This window comes from Tauraco erythrolophus, chromosome 1 (assembly GCF_009769465.1).
Source record: "Tauraco erythrolophus isolate bTauEry1 chromosome 1, bTauEry1.pri, whole genome shotgun sequence".
In the NCBI taxonomy this organism is placed as follows: Eukaryota; Metazoa; Chordata; class Aves; order Musophagiformes; family Musophagidae; genus Tauraco; species Tauraco erythrolophus.
In genome coordinates this window covers 53,545,268-53,570,065 of record NC_141465.1, presented here as the reverse complement: position 1 = coordinate 53,570,065, position 24,798 = coordinate 53,545,268, and the positions used below count along the sequence as shown (strand labels likewise).

General features: G+C 41.1%; 1 protein-coding gene across 1 annotated transcript; it reads left to right on the top strand.

The window, feature by feature from the left end:
- Positions 1 to 312: 312 nt before the first annotated feature.
- On the top strand, positions 313 to 957 carry CLDN34 (claudin 34). The gene has a single exon (XM_009984157.2). It carries the CDS (start codon positions 313 to 315, stop codon positions 955 to 957), a length of 645 nt encoding a protein of 214 aa, XP_009982459.2.
- Positions 958 to 24,798: the final 23,841 nt, after the last annotated feature.

The window sequence follows — 24,798 nt, the reverse complement described above, 5'->3', positions numbered from 1 at the left end:
CTTTTGGGAACGTATAATGGAGACTGTAGTAAGAGCTAATCAGAGACCCTTTCTTCTTCTTGTGGTCCAATGAAATACACAGAATTAAAACTTAGATGTTATTTGTCTATTGGTGTTCAACAAATCACTGCAGTTGGAGAAAGATGACTTCCATCCTCCCTCTGTACACGTATTCTCTCCTGCCTTTTCACTGGCAGATCCACCTGTTCACACACATAATTACCTTTGTAATTTTATGCTGTGTTTCTTTCCAGTGCCTCTCTCTCTTTGCACAAAAACCGTGTCTGTGACAGAGTAGAAGACCTCCAGAAGATGAGCTCCCTGGTCAGCACCTCGCACCTCCAGCTAGCCGCCTTTGCCCTGGGTACAGTAGGCTGGATCCTATGCACAGCTACAATGGGAATAGTGGAATGGAGAGTGTGGTATGTTTACAACACCACCATCATCTCTTCCGGCATTGCTTGGGTGGGGATTTGGAGAGTCTGCTTCATCAGTGACGTTCTCGTCTCGCCTGGCTATAAAGAACAGTTCTGCCATAAATTCAGTGGCTATGACTCCTCCATCCCCCAAGAAATTTACGCTGCTCAAGGTCTCCTGTTGATTGCCATGTTCATGGGCTTGCTGGGACTGGCTGCCACAATATTTGCTCTGAGAAATATTTATATGGGAATCGCTCGCAAAATGCTCATTGCCCGTTTCTTCCTGGTGGGTGGTTTCCTCTACATATTCGCTGGCATGTGCGTCCTGGTTCCCGTGAGCTGGAATTTCTATTCTGTACTGCACAACCAGAGCATTGCTTTTCCTCCTTCTTACTACATGCCCTCCAGCCCAGCGGCACAGGAAGCTGGTGCTGCCATTCCTATCGGGATTATAGCTGTCATCCTTCTGCTGCTAAGTGGGAGTTTTTCTCTCTCATATAGGTTTCCGGTGATCACAAACACTACCACAAGACTCTGACAGGATAAATCTCCCCCATGTTATTTCAGAAAGAGAGGATAGTCAAGAGATAAGGACGGCAGCACAAATGATTTTATAGTCAAAGAAATACAGAATTTAATTTGAGTCAATAGTAGCCACGCTGCTTTGTTATATGAACCCCTGGATTACCATCTTAGTTGTCACAAATGACCAGAGGTTCATCTTTGAGATAATTGCTGTTGAGCAGCAACTGTGATTAAGTTTTAACACTTGTCCTCTTTTGTATATACAAACGCTATCGATTAATTTATCTTGTGTGTAAGGGATTTACCATGCTCAAAGAGCTGATTCTGAATTAACTGTTCTATTAGAAAAATGTGAAATTACGTACGTTAAATATGAACTTGTTTCCTTGTTGGTGCTAAACTATTTTGTCCATTATTTAATTGCATCTGTAGCAAAGTATATTTTGTGACAAGTCAAGACTTTTCATGCCAGTAATATGAGTGTCATCACACTTGTGTCAAATGAGTCTTCCCTGAATTGCCTTACAAAGGTCTTGCCAGTTTCTCCTCTTCCTCCAGGGCACATAAAGAGCTGTGTCTTTAATGCTTCTATTTTTCTTTCAAGCTATTTGCATTTTTATGTTGCAATGTATTTGCCTGTGGGCAAGGTGTGCTCTTAGCTCCTCACTTAAGCAGAGCCAAAAAGTCTGCAAGTGTTTGCTTCTTCATCAGACACTTCATCGAATCCAGAGGTATTGCAAAAGAAGGAAACAACTACAAGTTACTACAAAACTACTGTCAAAATCAGTGCTCTCAGTAATTAAGAATATTCAGTACAACTTTCAGGGTATGATTCACTTGACCTGACGTAGACATCTACACCTTCGTTTATAGTCAGTGTAGAGACAGAGACAGTTTTTTCCCCAAATAGATGCCTAGAATGGCTGGAAGAAGACATGCTCCCTGAAAACCTGTTTCTCTTAACCCACTGTAATGGCTGTAATAACTACAGTTGCTAACTACGGTGTACACAACCAAACTTCACTTAACCGAAATAAAGTTAGGCGAAATGAATCTGTCACTTAAGTAGCACGTCACATGCCAGAGCCATTAAAAAAAAAAAAAAAAAAAGATAAATGTCACAAACGCTGCGTTAAGGGCAATTAAAAAAAAGAATAAATTAAGAGGTTGGAAGGAATGAGTAAACAGTGTTGACAAACTGAGAATCTCTTGAAAACAGGTTCCTCAAAAAGTTACTACACTTTTGAAGAAATGCTACCAGAATCGAAGTAATTTAGTTTTACTATTTTAATTGTCCTCCATTTTCTGAAATACCCATGGATTCAGAGAGAGAAGAAAAGAAAGCGTAACAAAAATGTAATAATTCTTTTACATTACAAGAAAAGTTAAAATGCCAGCAAATCAGGTCTTATTGCTCGTGACTATTACTACCTCAACTCGTCCTAGCAGTCCAATTTTTCCTCCACATCTTCCACTGTCTCAACTTTGCTGAACTGACTGTCTATACAGAATCCCTACAGCACCTACATTTCCTCTCTGGTCTTCCAGTCTCTCCTGGTTAGGAGCTTATCTCATGATTGCTAATTTTTTCATCTGCTGCAAGGTTTTATCTTTTGACCGTTTACAATGCTGTAAAGCACTTTCAAGTGGTGTTTCAATGAAGGCAAGTGATTTAATAGCTTGTTTATTCTATATTGTTTCTAGTTTAATTTGTACTATACATCCTTTACGATGTTGGTAGGTTTTGTTTTTAAATGTGCAAGTCGATAGAACTGTTATCTCTTCCCACAGAGCCTACAATATTAGATTTTATCTTACTATAGTTGTAAGGAAAAAAAGATGTATCCATGTGTTTATGCCAGCATTTCTCCACACTAATAAACCATCAATATTCCCTGGCAAGGAATTTGAACATTACCAGAAAATGACTGATTTTTCAACTTTTTGAGTTCATGTATGTGCAGAAACATCAGTTAACAGCAACTGTATTTCTCATCAATGTTCACTAAATGATTGGGTTTGATTTACATTTATTCTTCTTGGCTAAAAGAAAAAGCAACAAACAGCATCAGACACATGCCAAATTTCTGCATTGCTGCCACGGCTGTTTCCCCTGGGGATTCTGCTCATCTATCCTGATGTGTGGCTAGGAAACACGGATGATGTATCAGACACAGGCGAGATGGGGAGGAAAGTCCCCAGCGAAACACTGGAATAGATTACCTGAGGAGATGTGTGGGTTTTTAAAACCACATTTTGTTAAAACTAAGTTTAGACAAACAGTGCCATGAAGACTGTAGGTATGAGTGAACCTGTCTCAGGACAGGAGGGGTGACCTAGATAGAGCTCTTGGCATCCTTTCACACTGTACTTCCTAGGTCTCTAATACAAGAGTCTATCGATACTCATATGGTCCAGATTATATGTTGATATATGATAAAACGTAGTCTACAGTCAAACACCAGGCTATATTAAAACTCCTAGTCCTTCCCTGAAGAAAAGAGAGGAGAAAAAAAAAAAAAAACACCACAACATCTTAGCTCAAAACAAGGAGAAGCAAAGCTTTCATTGATTTCAATGGGACCAAGCCTGTCTAATCTTGATCCCTCAAGGCTCTGTGATTCATTAAATTTTAGTGAATGTTAGTGTTCTTAAAAACTTTGGTATTGGAGGGAAGTAAAGCTCCTGTGCTTATACTTCACCAGAGAGGAGGCATAGTTTGTGCATATTTACACAACACATTTGTTTCAGAAATTGGGAAGCTAAGTTACCTTTCAGTAGGTCGGTTTGTTACCATGTCAGTTGTGCTTGTACAGCTATTTTAGGGTTGCCTGCAAAATCAGACAGCTGAAATTATTTCACTTTAAAATAATTCAAGATTCAAAAACGTAAAACTTTTCCAGAAGGCTATTTTTAACCCAGATTACTTTAGGGAGCTGTGCTATAGCCTGGCCCCCCATCATTTGTAATAGCAGAGTTGAGGACAGGCAGCGAGCTGTAATGCAAAGACAGAAGTGAGTGGTGAGGCCTCGAGGCAGAGAGATAAGGGACAAGAACCTCTTAAGCAAATTTCACCACCGAAGAGATCGTATCGGGCGGCTTCAGTGCAGACTGGGACCTGCTGCCTCCCCAGTGACAGCACCGCTCGCCTTGTGGGCTCCACCCTGTCTAGGAATGTCTCCATGCTGGCCTCAGTCTACACATAAACCAGTCTTGCTTTATTTTTTCTGAGTTGACAATAAACAAGCATCTTGTGATTCACTCACATGTCTCAATTCACGGCTAGGGGGATGATCTGAATACCAAGGCTCCCTTTGAGTTCTGCTGGGTATCTAGGCTCATCGACAAGGCATCCATCTTTGACCTCCATAACATATTCCTTGGCATTAATCTACCACATGATGTGTTTTATTAACCTTACTTATGCATACCATCTACCTCACCTGTACATGCATGGCCACGGATCAAAATGTGTATGAATATATGTTCAATATTCCTCTCAAAGAGAGATGCTCAAATAGTGGATGGAGCTGAAAAGTGCCTAACAGTAAAACAAGCTGATAGCCCAAAGTCTACTGAGATTTTCTCTCCGGGTTAATATGCAATTCTGATCAACATCGTTTGTGTTCAGGTAAAGGAAGAGGGAGGAACTGCAGGCATTGTACTGCAGAGTCGGTCATCAAATTATTCAGGTTAAGTCAGTAAACAAAATTTTTATTCAAGTCAGCAGTTTTACATGAAGACAGTCTTAATTGCCCATTTAGCTGATTAAAAACAACGCTACACTCAGAAAGAAAAAACCTTTGTTGTCACATGGCTTATGGTATATTAAAATGATGAGAGGGAGGGTGTTTTTCAGGAGAGAGCTATTTTTAGACCTTGGACCATTTTTCCCTTAGAATGGAAAAACTGAAATGTCACAGGCAATTTCCTGCTCTTTAGGCCATTAAAATACTTCAGGACAAAGAGTTTTTGCTTTAAAAATGTAAGTCTGGCTGGCATAGTGTTTAACAGCAAATTGTTTTCCTAAAATAAGAAACCAGTGTACATTAAATTAAAGGTTCCCAGAAAAGACATGTTCTCTGTGAAAATATACCTTTTTCAAAACTGAACTGGGATTCCTTTCATTCTTGCCAACGTCTGTATTGTCAGATCCAGTATCGTCTCGCAAAAACATGTTTTTCAACCGACATACTCCCTTTTCCACTACTCAAATAATTTACTCTGTTTCCTCTGCTTGAGAGAGGTGAGATGATTGTTCAATAATTAGCAAGGTAGTTTGGAGCATATTTGCTCTCAATTATTATGTCAAAACCAAATATAAGCCAATCAAGAAAATGTAAGTGAATCACATCTCAGAATTATAAATCCAATAAATACTGGCTCATAATTGGGAATGGGCTACAGCACACACTGTTAAGATCCAATTCACAGAACATCATACGACTCCCTTTCTCATGGGATACACATGAAAAAGACTAAGTACAAGGTTAATTCCCAGAATGACACTTTGAAGAAGCATATGCATTATGAGCGTGATTTTATACCTAGCACCATCCAAGGCTACTGCATGTGCAAGCAGCTGAATATGCAGACCCATTATGGAATAAACTGGTAAAGGTAAAAAAATAGACCTCACTTTGCATTAACATTGCCAAAATATTACCAGATACCTGAGATCAGCTGATGAGAACAATTTGTACTTGCCCACCCAGCCTGTCCTACATGACCTCAGGAAAGACATGGCAAATAGGAGAGAAAGCACATGGGAAACTGGAAACTAGAGGCATTGCACCCACTATGTAGGTATACCCCAGCTGCTGGCTGACTGAAATTGAGGAGGAAAAAATCCCTTACACAAGAAAAGTGCTTAAAAAACCCTGGAAGATACAGAACTGGAAATGAAGTATTCACAGCTTGGGGAAGAGATTGGAAATATTAGTGCGATTGTTGAATAACAGTTTGAAGGTATGGGAATAAAACTGGCAAACATGGAGATGTTTCATCTATCTCTAAAAGAACTATGTAATATCCAGTAGCTAGCCATGGCGGAAAAAAAAAAAGGACTAGATCTTGGGGTGATTATAAAATTATTTGAAGACAGATTTCTAGTGATTTGCCCATGTAAAGATGTGGCCACCCACTTACTGGACTTTCCGAAGTGTCCTACTGAAAAGATTAAGCTGCCCACATGCGACTTTCGGAATAGTTAATGTCAGTGGACCTCAGAGCCTTATTTATGGCTGAGCTTTGGTATTACAAATACGTGTAAAGTCTGACCTATAGTCTTTCCATACAACAGTTTCCCATTTGTAAAATAAAGATAGTAGCAACTCACATAAAGTGATTGCAATAAACATACTAAAAATTAATACGATGGGAGCCACAGAAGGCACTGAAATAGATCTGCTGAACTACTGGATTTTGTTTGTACTCCAAAGCCATACTGAGAGACCCAGAAGTCCCTTGGGTGCATGAAGTTGCTTTGCTGTTACTATCAGAGAAGCAGCAGAAGAGGAATGATGTCATGCAAGGGAGAGAGGGAAGGAAAGAGGGACAGCAAGGGAAAAGAAGGAAGAAAAGGAAGAAATGAAAAGGACTAAGAGGCAAATTCCAGAATGCTATAAAAATACAAATTATTATCATTATCTGACATCATGATAATAAGTATTTAATAAAAATTTCAACAACAGGCAGAAGGGCTGACTAACAAGTGATGGGTCAAATATGGAAAGAAAGATGAACAAGAAAGCAGGAATCAGTCTTTCGAAGATAAGTGAAAATGAACCGAAGAAAAGCAGAGGAAAGAACAGGTAGATGATACAGAAGGCAACACCGCAAAAGAGCAGGGAGGAGGCCCACCATGCTCCCATCTAACTACAATGGCTTCAGCAAAGTCCCCCTCAACAGCAGTGGCTCAGGTAGGAACCACATCCTTTTGCAGCGCTGAGGACACAGGGCACCTGACCGGCCAAGCGCAGGCAGCAGCCACATGTGCCGAACCCCACTGTGCTGCTTGGGCTAAGCAGTAAAATAACATACTGTACTTGTTTTTTTTCCACCAACGCAGCCATCCTGGGCCATGTTTGCCTATGGCATGGCTGTGGCCGTTCGCAGAGAGGTCTGGACCATGCCCTGTTTGGCACCACCTTCAGCTGGTCAGCACCAAGTACACTGGGCTGGATGCTGGGCATCACCTCCCGAGCATGGCATACCAACGACACCTCCGGCATCTCCTCCAGCTCTGCTCGGGTGGGAACCGGGAAACTTGAGTTGCTGCGGAGTCTCCAGGGACTTTTGAATAAAGGTCTATCACAGAGTGTGACAGTGACTCAGTGAAGACGTTACCCCCTGGAAACGTTGGTTGCTCAGGTGCTTTCACTGGCTGCTACTATCCTAGGAGCACTAGGAAAAACCTACAAGCTTTGCTCTAAGAAATGGTTGTAAGTGCTGTGCTCGAAATCCATGTATCATCATTTTCCTAGCTGGGGGGATATTGGAAATGTTCGTTGGCATATGTCCGTTAATCCCTGTGAGCTGCAATTTCTGTTCTGCAGTGCACAGCCACGGTGTCTCATTTCCCCTTCTCCCCACGCCAGCCCGGGGCGCAGGAAGCCAGTGCTGCCACTCCTACCGGGATCACAGCCCTTGTCCGGCCGCTCGTGAGTGGGACCCTTTCTCTTTAACATAAACATGCCATTGTACTGGATGCCAAGGCTCCTTCTGATAATACAGGCTTCAGATGCCCGTGAGGAATGTGAGGCAGGGTTACAGGATAAACATAGCAAGCCAGTGACCTCATCTGCTCAAGGAGCTCTCTGGGATCAGCCGTGACTCTACAGCGACATTCATAATTTGGTATTTGAATTCAGGGGAACAGAAATAAACTATGTGACAAATGATTTTCACCCAGAGAATTGTTTCTTATTAACTGACTCTGAAACACTGATCTGTCTTGGTCAGGTAGCTGAGTTCACTTCAGTCTTGCTGGTGAGTGTTATTTCTGAAGTGAACTTCTGCATAGCTGGATTTTGTTTTGTTTGTTTTTCAGAAGTATGTAAATGCAGCGTTCATTTAGTTGAATTTTGCTGACTGTAATCAAATGCTGTATCAGTGGACTCTTTACTAGAAGGCACCTAAAGGATGCTTTTTTTAATAACATTTTTGAACTGACCTGCACTAGTTCACACAGAGATCATGGCCTGCATCGTGCAGACATGATATTTGCTATGGTTAAGTGTAGCTTTAAATATTATAACCTATGATAGGAATAAAACAGGATTGTTGAAGTGACTGTACTTTTTAATGTAAGGGTTTTAAACTAACTGGCGTAATAACCCTCCAGCCGGAAGGCGCTCAGCACATTCCAGTTCATCCTATCTTTCTGTGAGTGCAAACCATGAAACATACTCCATGAACCTATCAATGTGATTACTTGCAAGAGTGTTAATACCTTATCTTCTTGTTGCTGTTTCTCAGAAACGTTTGTATCTGCCAGGACATCTCTCTATAAATAGTTTCATTTCCAGTGGTAACTCAGGAATTCTGAGACCTACATTTTGCAGCCATCCATAGTAAATGTCGCTCGGTTTGCTAATAGTCCAGAATTCCTAAATGGTCCTGGTGACATTCAAAGACAATGCAGGCAGTCAGCAAAGCTGGTGGCAGTCTTCAGTTCCTCCACAGTGCTTCTAGTTGCCATGCTCAGCCCAGACCTCTGAAGATGCTGTCAGGTGCTGCTCTCTCTTTTGAAAGGCTGGTCATCAACCCAGTCAAAGAAAGCATTGACATCACCCATACCCTGTGCCAGGATGAGTTTTGTCCTCAAATTTCACAAGCTTTGACATGAACATTTAAACAGCAGTCACATGAAGATTGTTATTATCGGTCAGAAAAACTTGCGTTGGACAAAAGCGCTGCTGGCTTCTCAGAGACCTAGCAGTACTTTAGAAAATCTGCTTTGTTAATGGAACTTTGTGTTTGAGGCAGCAATACCAAATACTATGGAGTAGGTACAACCAAAACAAATCTGAATATGAAAAGATAATTCAAGCTTTTAGCCTGAAAAGTGAGTCTTACCGGAGTTTGATCATGGAAGTCAAAGGGAATTCAAGAAAGTACTCATTGTCTTGCAGGATTGCTCTTTAATTTTAGTTTAAAGAGCTTAAGCTCTGACATGCAATGTAACTAAGGACATGCTGTCAAAAATTCTTGGTTTAAGATAAGGAAAGACTAGATAGTTTGAAGAAAATTATCAGAAGTCCATAGCACCTAAATTACCCCATTATTCTCTTTGCAAATCATGTTGTTTCTAGAAAATCTGACAAGGAACTTCAATTCTTTTTTAAATGGCCTAAATTAAAATGACTCTTATCGTAATGGCCACTCCAATGCTTTAAGAGATCAAACAGATTTTTTCTTGTCTAAACAACTGGTGCAAATGAGAGATCAAGAGTGAGATAAATGAACACACGAGCATATAAGCAATAAAGAACAAACCATGGGAGGCATAGGAGAAGAGCAACACTGTATAGAAGAACTATAAAAAAAAAGGTTGCAAGGGGTAAGAGAGAAAAAAGTTGAGTGAGTCACTGAGGACAAAACTGTGAGAGAGGCAGGAAAATGTGAATGAAGAAGAGAGAAGCAGAAATGGAAAGTGAGAGGAGGGTGATTTAACAAAGACGGGCAAGAGTAGAGGCTAAAATCTGGTTGGAGTTTCAGACAACACCTGTGCAGAATTCAGCCTGAAATGGTCTACTTAGAAAATGAGAATAGGCACTTTTATTTTAGGGATTCAGATTCAGAAGGAAGACAAAAAGAGTAAGTTACGGAGAGAGATAACTTAGCTGGCCTGTGATTTCATGGTCGACTGAGGGCCTGGCACTCAAATCTGGAGACCTTACAGTTGCTATATCTGGCAGTGGAGAATGCAAAAGACTGCAGATTTATAAAACACATATAAAATATATTTTGCAGTATACACGAGTCTTGGCAGTTCCAGTCCTCATATTAATATTCATCTACCCAAGCCTTTCTCAAGAATTAACTTTTGGAGTTACAGGGGTTTGTAAATGGATGGCCAACGTCTTGTTTGAGACGACAAACATGTTCATCCTGAGGGAGTATCTGTGCTAGTTTCTCTCAACTAATTGTTTTCTCTGTCCATTCACTGCAGTCTGATGAACTGCTCTGCAAGAGGAAGATTCAACCCCAAAGCCAGTTTAATCTATTGCTAACAGAAAATCTTAGAAATTGTGCTCAGTTACTGGAAAGCCACCAGAGGAAGCCCACGTTAACACAGCCTTTTACAAATGTTTTCTCTGATGAATTCAGTGCTAGTGAGTAAATAAAAGAAGCATAAAGTCCCAAAGAAAAAGAGATCTTTGTCTTTTAAAGCAGAAACAGTTTACAGAGTAGCTTCTGCTTTCAAGCTTTTACAAATACCAAAAGTTTTTATATTAGTTCACTTTGGCAGATTGGTGTTGGTGACCAAAGTCTGGATTAGGAACCACAAAAATGCTGTTACCCAGCCCTGGTGGTAAGTGATCTAATCACTGTGCAATGGCGAGACATACAACTGCTGGGAGATGCATTCATGTCTGTGAAGCACTCAGAAAATTGTTTGCATTGCTCAGACAACACCTGGACTGCTGAACTAAGTATCAGTGATTTAATACCATTAAGAGTGAGTAGTAAACAAGTAGCTACAGATACCAGCTTGGGTTTAGGACAGGCTGCCCTTTTGCCAAATCATCTCTGGGAAAAAGACTATCAGCTGGCATCATAAAATGAAACTAATTAACATCAATTGAGAAACTCAGTCTTGTCGTTTAATAGACATACATTAAGATTAAATATGCTGAAAACCTCTACTAACCTTAGTTCAGCCTTCTTGGAGTAATCACCTGGCAAAAGGATTATGAAGAAATCTCCGTTTAATTTGTGATGTCAGTGCTAGTTATTTGAATCCCCTTTTCTGATCACTCGTCAAATAATTATTTTCTTATTTTGCATGAATGCTTTTTCTTCTTTTTATATTATAGATATTTCTGATGGGCAAGATTGCACTTCTTCAGGCTGAAAGGGTGGAAGGTTATTACTGGGAGAAATAACTGCTTCCAGCCTGGGGACTCTTGCAGAAGGAAATTGTAAAACCTTAAAGGAGTTGAACTTTAGCTGAGAAACTGTGCTCCCACAAAAGGCATGAAATACAGCTTCCTTCTTATGGATTTGCAAAATTGTTAAGAGAAAAAGATTCCTCTTAAAATAAATTTAGACCACAGGTGCAATTGCAGTGCTGTTGAGTTGCAATGGCCATCCATGGCTCCTGACACATTCACTTAATGGAAATCTACCTCCTTTAACAATTTCAATGTCGATTAAATACACTAGTTTATAATTTTCTGGTTAAATATCTAAATTAAAATGTTAGGACAGTAATTTAAGGATTTTTTATAGACGTGGCCCACTAGAGTTAAATCAAGCAATAATTTGTCACTTCTACAAGGTCCTGAAATTACTCTTTTGGCTTATCTGCTGGAGACCTGGGCTGGGATGAGGAATGAGTTGGTGCCAGTTTCAAAAAGTAACAAAAGTGAGTGCTCACATGTGAACGTGCTCTAACATGGGAATTTCAAAAGCCCAGAGACCTCAGGTTTTACAGCTTTGTTCCCAGCATAGTGAATGAGAATAAAATTCAATATTTTTCTTCAATCAGATTTTAAAAGAAAACCTACCTTCAAATCCCATGCACAGAACAAAATACCATACAGAGTTAAATGTCTGGAAACTCTGAGGACACCCTATTTCTCTGTTTCTTCTCCTGAAACTGCATCACCCAGAGGCAAAAAAAATGCAAGACTTTGATCATACAGAAAAGCTTGACTGCACAGCAGGGGACTCAGCAGTGCTAACCACAGAACCTGTCTTGTTGCTTAAGATGAGGAGGGCCTTGAACCAGGTCACCCAATTTTAAAAGAAATGTGCTCTTATGGTAGAAAATGGTGATTAACATCCTTGCAGGCATTTTTTAAAGTAGTTGTGAGGGGCTGGATCCGCTTGATGAGAGTCAAATGGGTTCTGTCTGCAGCTGCTGGGTTTTAGGGTATGCCAGAGGTGTGGATGGATCATGTTTCTAAAGTCTAATGGGGCTTTAGCAGGAGATACCTACATGGCCAGGAAAGTCTTGTGCTCTTGCTCAATACAGAAGCTCAGGCATCATTAAAGCTTTGCAGGACACAAAAAGCACAACTTAGAATTCAGACCACCACAGAACTCGGGCCTTTCTTTCCATAAATTCATACTCATGGCATGCACTGGGTTTTTCAGTGAATGTCTGTTTTTTAACATGGCCAATATCACACCCAGCAAGAATGTGACAACACCTGATCACCTTTAGGTTAAAACTTTCTTGTCCATTATTCTTTATATGCTTTATATGTAATTGGAATTGCTTTCTGTGTGTTAGTGTAGGGTTTGTGTATAGCGTTAATACTTCCTATAGAATGGAAACTGTGGTATACTGAGGATGCTACTTTCAGCTCATCTGTGGACGTTTTATGGTTCAGACTCTGGAGAGCCCCACATTATCTGAAAGAACTCTTCTAAAAGTTTTTGTCATTTGTGTTATACTCCTCCTGCCTCCACAGAAATTTACTACCAGCCAAGACTGCCCTATGACAGCTGCTGCCATGGAGACAGCAGCAATACGCTTGGGCCTCTCTGTTTTGTGGAATAGCTCCAACAAAGAGTTTGAAAAATATATTGCGTTTTGTCTAGTAGGAGGAATCTTAAATACCATTCCCAGTAACACTGTTTTAATGCCAGTAATTTTGAATTAGTAGTAAAAAATCAGGGCATTTCTTTTTCTCCTGTATTCAAGTTGTTCTCCAACCCAGGAGGGGGGTTCCTCCTCAGGAAGCTGGGGATACTGTTTCTATTGATTTCACTTTTGCTGTTATACCATTCTTAAGTGGAGCTTTAATGATCATTGGCAGATTTTTTTTTATAGGGTACATTCTACCAGAAAAAAAAAAAGTCTAAATTTGGCTTCTCACAAACAACCTAATAAGAAAATTCTTTCTGTTGACTCAGAACAAACCTGTCCTCCTTGTAGCTCTGGATTATCAGTTAATTCATGGCGCTCAAAGAAAGTATTTGTTAGCGATAGTTACTTTGGAACTGTGCACGAAATATCTTGCACTTTTAAAAGAACTTTTGCAACAAAAACCTGAGACCAACCTCTCTCACATTGTTGTTGGATCTCTTCCATGACAAAATTGTGTGTATGTAATGGATCTTTCAGCAATTAATGGAGAAAATCTTTATCTTTAGTTTGTCTAGCCAGTTTCAAACTGCGACTTTAAAACAGATGTTTCATAAAATCTCTGGAAGCAGAATAACAGTGAAGGATATCTGTGCTTGGCAGAAGATGGAACAGCACCTCATACGTTCGATTGTTTTGAAGCTTTAAAAAGCTTTGTCCTCTTATCTGTTGCTTCCATTAAAATTCTTTACATTATGCACTTAAATGTATCTACAGTGTGGGTAAGCTAATTCTGTCACTTGTAACACAGGTGTTGCACCTGTATAATTGAGAAGAGAAACCAGCTTGGGGTATCCTTGAGCGAGTGTGAGTCTCCCATTGCCTCTTGCAGGATATTGGTTCCTGTTGAGGCCACAGCTGGCCCTGATCTCACCAAATTCCAGTCTGGTACCTGTGGGCGTATACAAACACTAAAATACTGAATGCCTTTGTATCGTTAAAGTTAATGAATGGTGATATTTTACATTTTAGACTCGGCATCTCATTAAATTATCTTTGAAAATAAAATATCATTATTGATTGACAAAGGTATAAGCTATAGTGATGTGGAGAACTCTTTAGCTCTACAGCTGGTGTTTACTTTCAGCTGTTGCCTTCTCTGTCAAGTTATTCCTTTATTAAAATTAAAAATATGTTTAAAAGTGAAAGAAAGTTTAGGTGTTTGTTTTCTTGATGATACTTGATTCATATGCAGACTTTCTACCTCTGAATGTCTCACACTTTGGAAAGTAAAACTTGATGCATAAACTTGTTGTGGCCTTGCATGAAGGTGAGTAAATCCTACACTTAAAAGCACAAGAAACTAGTTCAGAGTGCTCTTTAAAAGCAATGACTGAAAATCTGAGAAATGTCATCAAGTGGGCAAACTTGCTAAGACCAGGATGGGGAAATACCATCCACAACAGCCACGTCAAATATTTTCAGGTTTTTAGGCTAGTTTTACTTTCCATGGCTTAACTCATGTCTATATCCATAGCCACAACTCTGTGTTTATTTTCACCTTTCAGAATGTATAAGGATTAGAAAAATTTAATAATAACCTTTGTCTGTCTGAAAAGGGATTGTCCTAGAGTGGCTTTCTGCATTGCCACTAAGACGCTTTGGTTTCTTTGGGGCCGCCCCGAATGCATGTGCAAAGGAGCTGCAGAAGAGGGCACAAGGAACCTCAGGCAGCCTGGTTGCGAGCGCATTGTACTTGCCTTACTTCCTTTTGCAGCTAACTCACAACCTGGGTCTTCACAGTAAAGGAAAAAGAGGTAGGTTTAGCACTCCATTTTCTTGCCTTTAACTGTACTTATGGGGGGAGGTAACATCTGCCAACAAGTCTCTGAGAAAACCAGCTGGGAGTTCAGTGGGTGGGCACCAGGATGCATGAGTAATTACCCTGACATACTCAGAACATGGCAAACTTTGCCGCAAATGTGCAGGTCAATGCAAAGTCACATACATTGCATATGACTAGCACTGTTGTTTTGTATTGCAGACAGGTTTTGGTAAGTGTGAACTTGCTTCATTTTTGAGAAAGCTAAATCAGAAGAGTCACTCTAAATGCGCATCAGATGATACACCCAATGTTTTCAGACAGGCAGTGGGTGTTGCCATTGAGTTGGTGAGGGCTGTTATGCCTTTAAAAGGGATTCATCCACAACTTTGCCTGCACTGAGTAGCCATGTTGGCAGGCACGGAGGCTTGCAGCTCTCCACAGGGCACAACTGCACTTCAGAGCTCCCATGTAGCCCACCAATGTCTCTTTCACCAGCTACGGCGTTGTGACTCCAGCTGATCGCCAGTGGTCTCAGCCATGCACTTCTGCAGCACCAAGTTTTTTGCCTACTCCTGGTTATCCCAAGGGTAATGTGATCCCAACACGCTCTGGGGGAAGGCAGTTGCAGTGACAAATGTTTCCCAAAAGTCATTATCCAAGCCTTCCTCCTTAGACAAAAGGACTCCCAGGAGGGCCAGTTCATTTAGGATGTCCCTCCAGGGTTTGTCTGGGAGCTGACGGTGGCAGTAAAGCCACAGTCCCTTCCCTATGGCACTTGTTTTGAACAATTACCAGACTCAGGGTCACAAAAAGGTGTGGACAGGCTGCACCATGCTCGTTTGTGAACAAGCCAAAGCAGAAACAAGGCAGGAGTATCAGCAGCAACAAAATTAAAGGTTGCTGTCACATGCAAGGCTTTATGCAAGCAATGGTGGCAGTGGCAATGAGCCAGTGACATCGCTTGTGACCGACAGACACAAGGACTCCATGGGGCATCCTAAGGTGGTTTGCTGAGGGGTCTACAGTTGAGAAAGGAAAGCTCGCCTGCACACAGCTTAACACCATACATATGGTTAACAGTTGGGATGTTCAGTCTAGGAAAAATAGACCGGTCTGAGAGAAAAGCCTACAGAAAGGATGCAGTGTAAATGCCAGAGGCCCTCGGGTTCCGCAGCACCCTCAGCTTCCATCGGCTGCTCTCCTCCCGTCGGGCGCCATGACTCGCTAACGCGTGCTTGGCGCTCCAACGCTGCAGAGCTCTCTGCAGAGGGACGGCGCTTCTTACCCCCTCCCTCCTCCCCAGAAAAAGCGATACTGGAAACCGCCAGGCCGCTCCGCTGCGGGAGAGCCGAGGGCACCGCAACCCGACGGCGGCTGCGGGGAAGGCGCGGGGGCCCAACAGCGCTCGGCGCCGCGCTGGCGGCCGGCGGCAGAGGGCGCCCGGGGGAAGCGGCTCGCCGGGCCGGGCCGGGCCGGGCCGGGCCGCCCCCTGCCCGGGGAGGGGACCCGCCGGCGGCGGGCGGCGCGGTGGGAAGCAGCACCCCCGCCCTGCCCGCCGAACGGCGGCCCTGCTCCTGGAGCACCGCGGGGTGCCGTTCGTACCACCCTTCCCTCGCACCCCGGCAGCGAAGGCTGGGAGCAGCAGGAGAGGGCAGGCGGGTGTCACCGCCCGTGTCCATACCCGCGGCAGGCGTGGTGACGGAGCAGCGCGCACCACGGAGAGCACAGACATGCCTTCGTGGTGCTTGCTTTCTCCCTGCTCACGCCTGGCAGGCCAGAACAGTCCATATGGGAAGGAAAGTAGCTCTTTCTTCGGGCCAGCTGGAGAATGATCGAGGGAGACTCACGCCCAGGTAGCCCCAAGTGGCTTCGGCTGCCTGGGCAGCCTCTGGGTAACGGGACAGAGCTGCCTCCTTCACAGAGAGGGCTTCGTCTGGAAGTCCTCCTCCAAATTATTTTCCTCAGAAGACTGCCTCTCTCCACTGTCTACAAACACGACAGGGGGAGACCAGTCTACTTGTCAAGACAGAAGAGGTTTTTAAGGTGATTTACTGGAACCCCTCATAGCACATCCATGGAGCAGGCAAGGCGAGGCAGCGTGTATGCGTGCATCAATGGAGGTGTCCAAGAGCGCCTTTCACAAGTGTTTCTCAGGAGATGTGCGGCCAAGGCACTGGAGAACTGGTTTTGATGCAGGGTAGCTGTCATAAACCCTCTACATCCCTTTAGTGTTTTTTCTCATAATTCCAGTCATTTAATTAATACTTCCCACCCTCTCCCGCCCCCCCTCCCCCGCCCCCAAATCCTTGTGTTGTTTCACTGAACTTTTACAGCATGTGGTGCAAGGTATATTAGTTATGTTCATTTAATAAAGTTTTTTTTCCCCAAAACAATACATAGTTTAACAACTTGAGCCTTTTTTTTTTCTTTTTCCTTTGAACGCAGGGACATTTTTTAGTATTGATGTTGACAAGGTATTTCTTGAGGTCAAATTCAGAATTTGCAGGAAGAGGAATAAAGATACTCTTAACATTTTTTCCTGACATTTCAATAAATTTTGTCCTATTCTACCAACTTTGAAGTTTTAGCACTTCTAGAAAATCAATTTCAGAAATTCATCTGACCATGAAGCTTGTTGAAACATGCCATATTGCCATGTTGTATTAAGCTGGAGTCCTCCTAGGGTGCGTACTCTGTTCCCACACTGCACGATGCTACTCTGGTGTGGTAGAAGGATGTTAGTGTTACTTGAAAAACATATGTTCCCATATTACAAGAGAAGGTACTGCTATGTGTATATCACAGGGCAGAATTAAATTTCGTAGAATGGTTTGGGTTGGAAGGGACCTTAAAGACCATCTGGTTCCAACCCCACTGCCAGGGGCAGGGACACCTTCCACTAGATTCGATTTACATGTAACATTTCCAAGGTTCTACTTTGTTACACTGAGAATGAAACTTAGAGACACAGGTCTAGTACAGGAACAGCACCAAACATAATGCTGTTTCAGCTGTCCTGGAAACCGCAGTTGAATATGGCAACATGGTAGACCACTCTTCTGCAGTGGTCCAGTCTTCTGCAGCCTGGGCTGAGACAGCCACTTGCGTGAGAATTTATTAATGTAGCTACAAATAATATGTTTATTTTACAGCAACTTTTTTTAATGCCTAAATTATACAACTGTGGCAAAAATAATTACGATTGTTGTGAAAGACTTATTTCTTTTTCAGTTTTTAAGGAAGAAAGACAATCTTTGACTTTCTGAGGACTTCAGTTTCTTACTGCCAGAGAAGTTTTTCTCCTTTGTCTCTTTAATTTTCCTGGTGCTTGACATTGTTTGATAATCTTCCCTCCACAGTGCTGACACATCTCTGACAGTTCAGGAAAGCAGACATTATAAAAAGTGTGTCCTGAGAAACACACTGTGTATCACATGCCAAGCTCTACAAATGTTTCAGGTTGTTCACATTTTAATCTGGCTCATGAAGTTAATCTGGAGGAGGACCTGGACAGGCAGTGATGAGATGTTTGGATTCAGTTTCAAGGCAAACCATCAAACGACATTTCTCATATCAGTAAAAGGAAACCAACCTGAGGAGCCTTCTGGTAAAGACTTCCTTTCTTTGGAGAATTTATGGAAAGAAAAAAAAAAAAAAAGAGCTTTTTATTTAAAAATAGCTTGTGGTTCTCTCAAAGACATAACTAGAAAGAGCCCTGACCAGGTAGGAAACATCTGATTTTTAACATTCTTTTTACTTTGAAATCTGTCATTAAGGTATGTGGGTAGCAGAGTACGACATCCACTTTAAACTGTATGGTAAACATTCAGAAGGATTTACATAATTAGATGTTACAGAACTAAGATAACACAACAGTGCAGAAATCTTAGAACTATCAAAGACAGCTAATGAGTTGCCCTTAGCTCTACCATTCAAACACATGCTGCTTGAGCTGGTGTCATTCCACATTGGTTTAAGGAAGCTGGGAGAGAAGGCTAGCTGCGTAATGCACTGTACTCACGCACTGTTTGGGCTGGGATTTTTCAAAAGGTTTAAGAGTGATTGGCGCTCAACTGCTTTTGACCAGAAGCTTTTCTTTTTCTTTGACTGGAAGTCAGTATTGGACACCTAAATCTTTAAGTTCCATCCCATTCCAGCTTTCAGGTTTTTATGTAAATGAAAAACTGAAAGCTGAACTGGAGTGGAAAAGGGAAACTCCTTAGCAGGTAACATTGATAGGTAATGCAAGACAGAAGACAGAAGTAAAAAACTAGCTATGCAAGACTAATGCTGCCCAAACAATGAATATTGCTACACCAAATTTAACTCAGATGCTCTCATGACAGCTCTCATTTGGATAAGCACTACCCATAAATCTACTTTCTAATGAAGATCAACAAAGCCGGTAAAAAATTGCAATACTGTGCAGCGAGAGGGAGAGTGTGCGTGCACATAGGTATGTGTTGTGCCCTGGCTAGTGACATAAACATTTTTTCTGGCTGAAAATTTTCAGGCTTGGACTGGGTTCCAAAATAGATTGAGAGGGAAAGAAAGAACTTAAAGTAACACTAATTCTGGGAAAAGATGCTAGACCTATATATAGGCAGCTTTCAGTAAATACAATGATATGAAAATGACAAAATGTAGTACAAAATACTGAATTAGAACAACAGACAGCACCATGAAATAAGTAGAATTTCTATTCTTTGTTCATAATTTTCAAATTTGGCTTGATCACTAAAATGCACATGCCATGTGAGTGAGCAGCTTCAGGGATATAAATAAGTAAAGTCCCTATTGTACAATTTGTAGGACTGTGGCCAAGATCGCAAACACATTCAAAAGTTTTTATTTTCTTGCAACCAGGAAATAAAACCCCAGAATCAATATTAGTAATTAAATTGGTTTACTTTTAATTGGCATGTATATAATGATAATAATGACTGCATTGGTCTTTACTTCAGTGCTGCCATAAGAATCTGTTTGGCTATTTAGCTTTCATAAAGACTTCTGAATATTTCCTCGTAGTACAAGTGATTTCCTTTGAAAAGATATCTGGTTTCTCTCGTGGTTACTGTGCTGGCTTTTAATCTGCAGTACCATGAGCAGGCAAACTGAAGGCTGTGAAGATCTGTGGATTATGCCACTATCTCTGCCTCTGGCATCACTTGGGTAGGAATATGGAAAATCTGTTTCCCTCTAAACTAGAGGTGTCTGTTGAATATAATGTAGTGTGTTGCCTTGATTTTCATGTCAATTAAATATTCTTCCCTCTAGAAATGCGTGTTGTTCAGATGCTCATGTTCTATGCATGTTTCGTGGGAAGATTAGGAATACTTTTCACCTTTTCCTCCTAGAAGGTATTTATGGAAATGTTTCTCAAAGACCAGTTGCAGCTGAACACGTGAGGCAGGAGGAATGTCATTACATCTTTTCAGGCCTCTGCCTCTCAGTCTCTGCGAGCTGGAATTTCTATTCTGTTGTAAACAATAGAAGTATCTCCTTTCCTCCTCCTTTCCGCCTGCCCTCCATCCCAGCCAGGCAGGAAATCGGGTTTGCTCCTCCTCTAGGGACCCTGTACTGCTTGGTGTTGCTTACACGCAGGATCTTCTTCCTCTTTCTCCGATAACCTGTGAAGCCTTCGGCTGAGGTAAATCCTGTGATCGCTCCACCTCAGCTGTCCATCAATGGGGCACACTCGGCGCCAGCAGCCAGCTGCAGGAAACTCTTTGGCCTGCGATTCTGTATGTATAGGTAATATTCGAGTTAGCTGCGAACAAATAAAGCTGGTGTTTTGAAGACACAAAAAGAAAACCAGTTAGCAAAACTGGCTAACATTTGCAAGGATTTGGCAGTGCAATTGCCAGTTGCTACAGCTTGCAATTGAGGTCACCTTCTCTTTGCATATAAACATTAGTCATTTACTAAAGAATGTAAAAAACAGGTGTTCAGTGTTCACTGGTAATCTGTTCTTTTAAAGGGATGCTGTAAGATAGCACCTGACATAGAACAATTCCTTGTGTGCTTGTTGTTATTAACATAAACACACTTGTACTGTTACTTACGCAGTGCCATTGGTATGCATCATACAGATAAACAAAATGACAGATGCCTAAGCCAGATGAAATTACAATTAACCTAATGACAGACAAAAATAAAGGAAGTGTGGCAGGAAAATGTGAAAGAGCATAAAAATCACTGCAAGCTACACTCACTAGCTTTTTTTTTTTTCTTTTTTAAAGAGGCAGTTCTGCATTTTGTGGCTAATACAGGAAATGAAGGTTGAAGCCGCAATCTAACTGAAGGAAATTTGGCTTCCAGACATGACTCTCTGAAAAGATTTTGAAATGCAGGAGTGCTTTTCACACAGGATGAGAGAAGATATGAAGACCAATAAATTTGCATGGGAAAAACCCATAGTGATTTGTAGAAAAAGGGAATTAAGCTATCTTCTTAAGGTGTGCCCTCTGGAGAGCTTTAAACTTAACCTTCCTATCAGCTGTATAATATAGCAGGACTCCTGATGCTGTGGCCCTGCCTACACTCAAACCTACACATTTTGTTTGAATTGCCAGGAACAGAATTCATTAGATCATTTCAAATTTATGAGTAGACAAGTCCAAAATTAAGAAAGCATTTAAATAAAATACATCTAAATGAGAACGTATTAATAAAAGGTTACCTTTTTTCTACAGTAGGTTTTAAACTTCTCTAAATGGGGTATACAAAGACATTAACATGTAGCTGTTTTGGCAGAGGAAATGTTTACTAAATAAAAATTAGGCCTCCCTGCTTTTCAACCCGCCAAGTACCCGCTGAGACTGAGATTCACCCAGCTGGCTGCCATCCAGTGCCACCCTGCAGCCAGACCGTTGGGTTGGTGACTTGCAGCTCTGGTCCCGCTCTCACAATCCTAGGGGAGCTGCCTGGCTTTCGATTCCCCACCTTGCTCGTGGGGATACAAGGCCAAGGGAAGGGGGACACACAGCAGTGGAGAAGCATCACCCTTCTTCTTGCTCGCTGCTTTGTTGAGTGTGGTATCGCTGGAGATGAGCCCATTCACTTTGGGTAAGATGTAACAGCTGCGTCAAGGAGTGATTTGTCCAAGTCACAGGTTCACGCGACGTGAAACATTCACGTTTCATGTATGTTGACTATACCCTAAAAACAGACTGTCTTTTGTCATGGTAATTGCAATAGGATGACACAATTTACGTTGCCCTTGACAAACACAGCATAGCTCAAAACCTAAGACTTTTTCTCCCAGGTATGAGGGGGATGCTAAAAACGAGAAAGAAGAAACTGCTGTTGCTAATTATGGGCTAGCATTTAAGAACGGTGGGATCCTGTTCTACTGAAGAAGGAGCTTGAAAACTCAAGACAGACATGTATGAGGAAAGTGCGATACATCAGTAGTCAGTGTAATACCCAGTCGTAGCACACTGGCAGTCCAATTGCAGTTAGACTTTGTGCAGATTTCACCCAACTGTGTTTTGAGGATTAGTAGGGTAGCTTTGAAGATATTAATGAAGCACTCCTCCTCTTCAAGGCAAGTTACACTGGGATGATGTACATTCAGAAAAACAATGATCCAAAGAAAAAGCAATCTCAATTTGCCTTCATGTATGGTAGTCACAACTACATTTTTAAGGTAAGGAGATAGCTACCTAGAAGTGGCAAATTTTAAAAAAGGTTAAGTTCTTCCAAATAAGTGTGAAATGCTCATCTAGGGGGTGAGCAATCAAGCAGCACCCTAGTAAAGCTAAAACATTTTTCAGCACTTGTGACAGCATCGTTTTCTTTTTGTCACAAATTGTCGCAGCCTCCCAGCCAAAATTACTGGAATTTTTTCCGTTATGCATGAAGCAATTTTACACAATAATTCCATCTATTCTTAGGAGGACGTTCTTTGGTGTGAATTCTATCTATTGTTAGAAAGTGTTTTTGAGAAAATATGATTCTAATCTTGTGGCTTTTTGCCTTGATATCAAGAGTGTTACTACCAAATATGCAGTCATATCTTTTGTTAATAAAACCAAGTTACATGATCTATTCATAGAGTAGTAATAAATAATGGTGGTGTTGAGGGAGAGGATTGTATGTCATTTTACTTCTAGTAAAATGACACTCCCAAAGGGTAATGATATTAGGAAAATTAGCTGCTATTAAGCTAGTTCATATAAAGTCTGCCTCATAGAAAAAAAAAATGCATTGGAATAACCTCTGTGGGAAGGAAAATGTCATTTGTAAGTTTTTCCAGCCAAAAGCAAAATTCTACTATTTCAGCCCTAAAGCATACCACTGACATATGCTTCAAGGGGCATATTTTGTACAGTGCAGTCCTAAAATTTCATCATAATATCAACAGCCATAGCAAACAAAGAAGCCACAGTCAGGGATCTCACAGTGGAAAAGACAACGCCACCTGAAATGGCTCTTGCTCATTTTCTGGACTTTCCTTTATTCTCACAACAGAATATAGGACATCTTAAATATGCTGACCAAAACTTCAGCAGAGTGGTGGTTATAGAAAAGCGCATACTAGTAACGTATGCCAACTGGATGGCAACAGGAAGATCCAATGGACTATCATATCTTCATACACACAGTTATCACTTTCTGAATAACATTGTAAACTAATGCTTTCTTTTTTCTTTCTTTCTTTTCTCCCCTTGTTGTGTGACCTCCCTGCTGTTCTGTCGGATCTGAAAATGAAATTAAATCAGTCTAATCCATAATCTTCAATTTAGGCATTGATTAAAATGATGTCTCACCAGATTTAAGGCACCTCACATATGCTGTTTGGTTTTGTTTTTTTTTTTTTTTGTTTGGTTTGGTTTTTATGTTGATTCAATTCCATGAAACATTTAATGGCCTGCAGATTTGTTTTTCCCTAGTCATGTCAGTGATTGGCAGAAGTGATGCCTGAGACCTACAAACCAAGGAATACTTTAGTAGGCAGCTCACATTTTTAGGACAGCCAGGCCTGGAAAGTTGGGCATGGCAGCCCCCTTTCCATCTTTTGAGTATATGTCTGCAGGATACTGACAACTCACAAAAGGAAAAAGCAGCAGTCCCTTGACTTTCCCCCATGGAAATTTCCCTCTGGCAAACCCAGTGTCAAAGCTTGTGAAGAAAACGCTCATGGCCCTTGGACCTGCAGAGTCTCATATCAGTGGCACCGATCAGTGCCATGCTGGTCATCCAGGAAGGTCTCTTCAGCAGTATACTTGGTGGTGTTCTAAACCTTTCAGCTTTAGTTTTGACAGAACTTTTCATTTTTCACGTTTGCATCCCAAAAGCTAGAAGGGTTTAGTCAATGAGGCAAGACACTACACAAAGAGAAAGTCTGGTGATTAAATCAGCTGCCTCTTGCCCCTGAGAACTGTGTTTTGGCCCTGCCTTTGCCACCAAATTCTTCATTCTTTGTGATGACGGGCTGATGTTTATAACAGATAATATAAAAGGGTAGTATCGTGATTGTCTTCTCCAGGTAATTCAAAGTTTGTAACTTCGACATAAAAATCCAGAGCTTCCAAAGCGAGATGCCTACATTGCTGGTAGAGTCAATAGAGAGGAAAATACATTTGCTTTTCTAGAGGAGTATGGAAGAGAAGTTCTCTCTGCTTGGAGCCGGACCAAATAGTCAACGTTATATTGGCATGAAACAAGGAGTAACTCAGCATGGATGTCTCCAGCATCAAACTGTTCTGAAGGTGCTGACCTTGACATAAGGATTTTTCCGTGCAGATAAGGTATTGGATAAAGTAATAAATAAAAAACTAGATTTTTAACTTTGTGACAGATTGCTGTTTAGTGACAGAAGCTCACTGCTGGATACTGATCTTAATTCAATATAGTGAGCTCAGCAGATGCTTTTCTTTAGTCTATATTATTGCTGTACCAAGTAGAACAACATGTTTTTTACAATACTAGGCATTACAGAAACTTGCAGATTTTCCTATACTAAAGTTAAAATAAAGGAAAAGAGCCTTGATTTTACAAGTTTTATTTTAAAAGGCTGAGAGATCTTAGAATTAAATTTTAAAAGGCAATTACAGGTTTTTAAACACTGGAAAAAATTCTAAGCAGTCAAAATGATAATTTAAACTTTCCTTAACATTATATGTGATCCACTGAGAATATTAATCCAACTATATTTAAAAAATAATCCCTGGAGGTCAATTTACATTTAAACGTTAATATAAACTTAACAAGAACTTGAGGATATCTGGACTTTAAAAGTTCTCAGAGCACACAAAAGT